The 8,543-nt window shown below is 34.3% G+C and overlaps 1 protein-coding gene across 1 annotated transcript; it reads left to right on the top strand.

Annotated features, from left to right (window-relative positions):
- Positions 1 to 5,450: 5,450 nt before the first annotated feature.
- Positions 5,451 to 7,879, top strand: LOC129962485 (probable cytosolic iron-sulfur protein assembly protein CIAO1). Its single transcript, XM_056076220.1, has one exon. The coding sequence runs from the start codon at positions 5,638 to 5,640 to the stop codon at positions 6,634 to 6,636; it is 999 nt and encodes a 332-aa protein (XP_055932195.1). The 5' UTR covers positions 5,451 to 5,637; the 3' UTR covers positions 6,637 to 7,879.
- Positions 7,880 to 8,543: the final 664 nt, after the last annotated feature.

Genomic DNA, 8,543 nt, shown 5'->3' with positions numbered 1-8,543 from the left:
AAATGTTCACAAGTTTCATGAATCTGGCAATGGGCACAATTTGGTGATTCAATGAGCCTACATTTATGAAGAACTGCATTTACTGGAAGAGTCCTAGATATTAATCGTAAAATTAAAACCTCGTTATATCTAGATAAATTGAGTTTTTTAATATTGAAAGCACCAAGCCATTTGTATTTTCCATAGTATTTAGAATTTTCCCATTCTAAATCTTGTTTATGTCGTACGATTTTAGTGAATACCGAACAAGTGTCTTCGGGCGAGATCCAGTCACAGATATTAGAAGAAGTTAAAGCTTGCTTAGCTAACTCATCAGCCCGTTCATTTTCTGCAATTCCCACTTGGGCAGGAGTGTATATCAGTTCTAATGAGGAACATATCTTTAAGGCATCAAATATAACGCGGCCCACAAAAAAGGCACTTTTGGGAGAATGCAAGTTTAGGCATCTCAGGGCTGTCAAATTAGATAAACTGTCAGTCAATAAAATATAATCTTTATGTTCTTTGACAAAGTTCATTACAGCCAGAGCTATAGCAAAACCGTCCCCTGAAAACACAGAGTTAATGTTGTGAACCGTTCCCTTAATGACATCCTTCGAGGAGCAGTTTATAGCCGCCACCGCAGTAGAATTCTCATTCTTGGATGCGTCTGTGGCCAGGATAATTTGATTTGGGGGTAGATGTGATTTGAACTCGGCGAACAAACGTTTAATTGTAGTCGTATCCAAGCTCCTTTGTTGGAAGCCGAAGTCATGGGTTTTGATGGTAAAGTGCTTACAATCATCCCAACTAACCGGGACCATAATCGGGATTATTTGGTCCAGGGACAGGTTTTTTTGATGGCAATATTCTTCTAAAGTGCCTGCGCAGTTAAGTCTTTGGAAAATGCGGTTAGAGATAACAGACTTCACCTCGGAAATTGATCTCGAAACTTCTGTGTATTCGCGGGCTGAGAACTGATTAACAAAGAATAACACGTTTTTCTTTTCAAACCTAAGTCTCATATTTATTTCATTTGATATTTTAAATAAAATTGGGATAGGTGTCCACCGTGGGAGTCCAAGAGCAAAACGAAGGATGTTGTTCTGTATCGTTTGTAAAGCTGCAAAGCCAGCTTTATTCGTCATGCCAACCGTATGTGCTCCAAATTCCATGGATTGTGTGATGCACGCATTACATATATTTATCAAATTAGATGCGTTTGCACCCCATCTGGGAGCGGCCAAACTTTTGATCACATTTAACTTTTTAAAGGCTTTAGTTTTGATCTGGTCGATATGTGAACGGAAAGACAAGGTTGAAGCAAACTGAATGCCTAGATAGCGAACATTATTGGACCAAGGGATACTACAGTCGCGAAAAAGGACTACAAATCCCACTGGCTATTTACGAGATGAGAGGTTTATAATATTACTTTTCTGGGGAGCAATATCCATATGCCATTCGTCGCACCAGCTTTCCAGTTTAGTAACACAGAACCGCATCTTATTTTTGATCGCTTCGATATTATTTTCTTCAACTAATATAAAAATGTCATCTGCATATATAAAGCAAAAAATATCATTGGGTAAAATGCTATATATGTCATTCATAAAAATTGTGAAGAGCAACGGGGAAAGAACACTTCCTTGCGGAACGCCCCTTTCGTGCTTAAAGAGTGATGAAGACACTCCTCTCCATGAAACAAATGCTTTCCTTTCATGTAAGAATTGTGTGATCCACAGGGCAATATTACCCTTAATCCCCGATTGTAAAATTTTAAGCATCAAGCCGTCATGTCATACGTTGTCATACGCAGACTTTAGATCGAAAGACATAACATACACAAGTTTCTTATTAGCTCTGGCTGTTAAAATTTTATTGAGTAGGGCTGCAGAGAGGCTGTCACAGCCTTTGTACGGGAGGAACCCAGCATGAAAAGGAGAGAAAAATCTTTTTTCCAAATAATACCGCAAAAGCCTGTCCAGAATAATCCGTTCGAAAATCTTTCCCAATACTGATGTTAACGCGATGGGTCTGTAGGATGTGATCTCTGCTGCATTTTTCTTGGGTTTTAAAATAGGAATAATCTTCGCTATTCTCCAGCTTTCTGGAACAATCGTGTTCGCCCATAAGTTATTGAATAAGTCGAGAATTTTAAATTTATTTTCATCGGAAAGACAAGACAACATTTTCTTATTTATCTTGTCCCTGCCAGGGGATTTGTTTTTCGTTCTATTTAATGCGTTTTGAAATTCCCTATAGGAAAACGGACGGTTCAAACTCATTTCATCATAATTTTCTGGATCATCTACTGAGAAATCTAAAGGAATACGCGCATTTGGTGCTCTCTTAATTAAGTTAACTGCAATTGCATTTGCTTGAGCAATCGGTGCTATCAGAGTAGTACCCGAAGAGAGAACAAGATTGGATTCACTGGGAGACTCATCTTTGTTTAGTAGGGCTTTAACAATGCTAAAAGCCTGATGGGAAGAAGCTACCTCCTGACAAGTTTTCTCCCAAAAGCTGCGTTTTTTACACTTGACATACTTTCTGAGAACTGCCGCCATTTCCTTATATGCAGTCCAGTTTAAAAAGGAGGGATATGATTTAGCCTTTCTTAACAATTTCCTTTTAAGGGCCTTGAGGTAGTTACATCTAGCATCCCACCAAGGACAGTGCGAGTGCATTGATTTAGAGAACGAGTACGATGATGAGTTTGCGCTTACCTGGAAGATATTAGTAAGTCTATCGAGGGAAGAGACATCCCCATGACCTTGAAGAAGAGCATTGACCTTCTTTGAGAATTGGTCCCAATTGATGTATTTTCGAGTATAGAGAGACTTTGCATCTAAATTGCAAAGGGAAATAAAAATGGGACAGTGATCGCTGTTATACATATCATGCGAGATCTCTATATTAATCTTATTGATTATATCTGCGGAGCAGATGGACAAATCTAATAACGAAGGGGCTTGAGTCCCCTGGTATCTGGTATATTGTTTCATGTTAAGCAAGCACATATGTTTGGTGCTGATCCAATCCAGAACCCGGTTTGCATCGGGAGATAAATGATCGCTCCCAAGTGAATATTAAAATCCCCCAGTAAAACGAAAGGAAAAGAGATTTGCGAGTATAAGGATTCCAACCAGTTGTCATCAAATTTACCTCCAGGAGAGTAAAGATTGATAACCGTGAGTGGGAATTCAGAATTTGGACCCATCCATATTTTAACCGCTAAGACCTCCACTGTTGACGGAGAGAGCAATAATCTGGGCTGGAATATTCTGTTCTACTGCAATTAACAGTCCACCTCTAGTAGAATTTTGTCTTTCAGCTCGAAAGATTTTTTTGTTTTTAAGAGAAAAGGATGCAGACGCATTGAGCCATGTTTCCTGCAAAACTAAACACTGGGCCGACGAAAAAGGAGGGGCCTGCAGCCAAGGGATCTTATTTTTGATCCCCCTAACGTTCCACTGAATAAACCTCATGGAGAAAGAAAAAAAAAAAAACTTTAAATTTTTTCCCCCTTTATTTGAATTAACCGATACCCGAGAAGTCCTCCGCAACACTGAAATGATTTATTTCAGCAAGGGACCGTTGATCGTGCACAACGCCTGGGCTCAGTACGTGACTGTATTCAAGACTGGATTCCAGAAGGGTAATTTTTGATTGCAGCGAGTCAATCGTTGCCCTTTGAGTCTCGATTTGTTTCCGGAGAGTAATATTCTCTTCAACCTGTTTCTCTAAATTTCCCTGAATCTCCCCAATACTTGCAATGCACTGTCTGTTGACTTCCTGGAGTTTTACGAGCTCATTCCCTTGGGGTAGCAGAGCAGAAATTAGTTTTGTTAAGTCCTGTAAAGCTGAGTAGAGGTCCGTTATTTGTTTTTTGGGGACTTCGGCACACTGGACCGGCGGATCGCCCTTTACCTTTTGTGCAAAAGATTGCGATTTTGCAATCCTCCTTACTTCCAGAAATGATATGTCTTTTTCTCTGACCAGATTTATAATCTCTTTTTCTAGACTGTAAAAAACTACATTTTTTGTCGAGAGCATCGTGAGCCTCTTCGCATCTAAAACATTTAGTGGGTAACTTACAATCATCGGCATGTGAGCCCCCACAATTTTTGCATCTTTTATCTTGTTGACACCGGAGCTGTGTATGACCGAATCTTAAGCATTTATAACAAACCTAAGGATTTTCAACAAATTTAGTCACTTTGAAGATGAGTCTGCCGATTTTTATTTCAGAGCGATTTGTTTTTCCAATTTCTTCAATAAGAACAATTGGGATAGGTTCTACCGTCCCTTTCTTTTTAAATCTAACTATTTTTGTTGTGATAATATCCTGTGAAGATAGTTCTTCATTAATTTCTACTATGCTGAAATCCGTGTCTACATCACGGATGATGTATTTTGTTACAATATTCGTGTCAATGATTCGAATCCTTGCTTCCGGAACACTCTTTACAAAATCAGTTACTTTCTCCACTGAGCTTAAGTGCCGAGTAACTAGAACCAATTTTTTGTATTTGTTTAGGGAAAAGGTGTCTTCTTTATGGGTAAGTGGTCCGAACGTGGCATTGATTGTTGTGGGTTTAATCCATGGCGACGGACCATTATTACTATCAATGCACAATTTTATTTTGGGGCAACCCCTTTGAATTGCAATGTTGGCTTTTTCATACTCCGAGAACACATTTGTTAATATGTAGTTTATCTTCCTATCCTTATATTTCCCCTCAGACTCAAAGTCTTCTGGTTTCCTCCTCATCATTACTGACGAAGAATCTAATAAGATGCAGCCAGAATCAAAAATAGCAGAAACCGAAACAATTAATAAGAAAAACTAGAAAAATCCTACCTTGATTTTTCAGAAATCCAGTGCCAGCCACCTTGACACCCCAAAAATAAAAAGAAAAACTTCAGCTGAAGTCAACGCAAAAACTGAAAAGCAAACTAGGAAACACCCCCAACAGAAACGCCATTTCGCTTTGTTTAGAGAAAACAAAAAGCAAAAACTGCGAAAAAGCCAATGGCAAAAACAAACACACAAACAAGCACAGCCTTCACTTCTAGCTGCCTTCCTTCCACACACCAAAAATTAATTCAGACTGGAGAGCCGGAAAAACACAACCTTCTTCCTTCTTTTCTGTCAATCACCCTCTTCAGCAAATTTCGACACATTTGAACTTGAATTGCAGTTTTCATTCTTTGTTTACATATAGTGTTGCCAGTTATTAAACAAATGCTTATCTTCGACGGAATTTTATTGTTACGAGATATTTTATATCATATATATTTATTTTTATTAGCTGGATTATTAATATTAAAAATTTTATTTTATAGCTATATAGAAAAATTGAATATTTTCAGAGTTTCTTTTTATACTACCTAATATTTTTTTTTTTTTTTAGTAGAGCAGCATATGAACAACTAAATTAGCAACTAGTGAAATATTAATTCATGTAAACAAATGTGATTTACATTGCGGCTTATGAGTGAATTGAAGTATATTGATTATATCATCGGTTTATCTGAATTAGATGAATCATTTTTTAAATAATTTTTTTTACTTTAACTTAGAATATAAAGTAATCTAGTTAATCAAAACACTGGCATATTTTCTTTTCTGCTATTATTACCTACCTTAAGATGTCGATTGTCCAAATCGCTGAACTTAGTGGTCATAAGGATAGAATTTGGTCTGTTTCTTGGAATCCTTCAGGAACATTATTAGCTAGCTGTGGGGCTGATAAAACTATTAGGATTTGGGGAAAATCTGGAAATTCTTGGGAATCTTTAGCTATACTTACTGATGCTCATCTCCGGGCGATTCGTAGCGTTGCTTGGTCACCAAATGGTTCATTGTTAGCATCTGCTAGTTTCGATGGTACCACTTGTATTTGGGATCGTCGGGGCGGTGAATTTGAATGTGTAGCCAATTTAGAAGGTCATGACAATGAAGTTAAAAGTGTTGGATGGTCAGCCTCTGGACGTTTCCTTGCCACTTGCAGTCGAGACAAAACAGTTTGGATTTGGGAAGTTGAGGAAGACAACGAATATGATTGTGCTAGTGTCCTTGCCTGTCACAGTCAAGATGTTAAACGTGTTCGTTGGCATCCTCTTGAAGATATTCTTGCATCTGCAAGTTATGATGATACTATTCGATTTTACAAAGAAGATGTTGATGAATGGGCTATGTTACAAACCCTAACGTCTCATACATCCACAGTATGGGCCATTGATTTTAATAATGTAGGTGACATGATGGCATCATGCAGTGATGATAAAACTGTAAAGATATGGCGGCAGTATCTTCCTGGAAATTCAGAAGGTGTTCCAACTACTGGTGAAGATCCAGCATGGAAATGTGTTTGCACTTTATCTGGATATCATGAACGAGCTATATATGACGTTTCATGGTGCCCAGCAACAGATCTAATAGCTACAGCTTGTGGTGATAATGGCATTCGAGTATTTAAGGAGGCTCCAGATTCAGATCCACATTCACCTACATTTAATCTAGTTGCTGCTGATAGGGATACTCATGATCAAGATGTGAATTGTGTGCACTGGAATGCAAAAACTTCAGGATTATTGGCATCAGGTGGTGATGATGGCATTGTTAGGTTATGGGAAGTGAAAGAATAAGTGATTTTGAGAAATTTTAGGACACAAAACAGCTGTTAAATTTTTAATGTTTATTATTTGTGGATGTATAAACTGTCTGTGTATATTTTGATTCCTCGCAATATTACTGATCAACTAATATGCCATTAGTTCCTCTCCTCCCAATCATTATCAATATTTTTGCTCTTTCATGAACATTTGTATTCAGTTTGTTAAACTAAAACATCTTTTAAATCTAAAGGATTTTTATGAATCATATTAATTATAATATATGATATTTTCATTTCAAAGTATATCTTTTTTAAAAAGAAAATGGATACATGTATGTAGCAAATTTCATTATCTCAAAAATGCCACATGCTGTCTTAATTTTTTTGTAATATAAGATGCTAATAAGATGATGTCTTTGTATATCAAGTTTGTATTGTAGTATTGTACACACATAGTATCATTATGTATTAAAATAATGAATTTTAATTCCATTAAAATGTATTAAACTTGTGAAATTTATATAGTTTACATGCACATACTGCTTGTTATTAAATTTTGGATTATATTTATCAGATTGTTAAATACATATGTAGATTGTTAATTTTTACATTTATTTTCAAATAATTTTTTAAAGTTTAATAATTTTGTGCAGAGCTATTCTTTAATGATAATATACCTCATAAGTAAACAGTGTCAGATCTTTTTATATGAAGTATTTTGAATGATTTAATATTTGTTTAATTTTGTATGTTTTCAAATGATTTAATATTTGTTTAATTACTTTTTTTTTTTCAAAAATTTTGCTGATATATAATAATCAGTAAGTTGAATGAGCATTCAATTGAAATAATTTAAATCATAATCTAATATTGCAAATTTAAAATTATTTAAAAACAGCTAGACAAAAGTAAAACATTTAGATTGTTAATTTTTGGTGAACTATGCTTATTAGATTTTCTTTTCTGGTAAAAATATATAGATTGATAGAAGATTGATGTTAATTTCATTTTATTATTGAAATGAAACTGCTTGCTATTTTGGTAGGTATGTATAAAATAGGCTCCTAATTCATTTTCACTTTTATATAGTTAATTCAAAATGCAATCAAATATCTATATATCGAACTTAAGAGCTCTTGGAAAAAATCATTTCACATACAGAAATATATATTAGAAAGTTTTCAATATTTTTTTTATTAAATAAAGAAGGCATAATTAATGTTTTAGAGCTAAAAAAAGACTTAATTTAAACTATCAAATCAATTTATTTTAAAAAAACTGTATAAATATGAATGAAATTTGCAAAATTATTTACACTGTACTATATATATATATATATATATATATATATATATATATATATATATATATATATATATATATATATATATATATATATACCAAAAACAAGACTAAATTAAAAAAAATAATAAATAAATCTTTCATTTTTATTAAGCTACCTTTTGTGCTTAAAGATTTCTGCTAATGTATCATGTTCATTATAAGAAAATCTTGACTAGGTAAATGGAATTTAAAACAAAAATATCTCTGTAAGTTAGGAAAGGGTTGAGTAGAACAGAATATAACTTAACAGTTGATGTTAATTGTTTTTTCTAAATTACCTTCTGTTTACAAACAGAATAGTTTGTTTTTCTTATTTAATTAATCCTTGGATGCTTTTTGACTGTATTAAGTGTTTATATTTTATTATGTTTTTTAATTTATTGAAACTTTATTCACCATATGGAAAGTGTTTTCTAGCAAAAATTCAGAGTTCTTGAAAAAAGTTTGATATATACAAGTTTTCAATAAAGAGAGAGGGTTCTTTGGAACTTTTAAGACCATTTATAGATAGAAAAAAAAGAAAAATTTTGAGCAAATTAAAAAAATTTCAATTGGTATTCAAATTTAGAAATATATATAATAATGAAAAAAATT

This window comes from Argiope bruennichi, chromosome 3, assembly GCF_947563725.1.
Source record: "Argiope bruennichi chromosome 3, qqArgBrue1.1, whole genome shotgun sequence".
In the NCBI taxonomy this organism is placed as follows: Eukaryota; Metazoa; Arthropoda; class Arachnida; order Araneae; family Araneidae; genus Argiope; species Argiope bruennichi.
The sequence above is the reverse complement of the archived record's forward strand: the minus strand, read 5'-3'. Positions and strand labels throughout refer to the sequence as shown.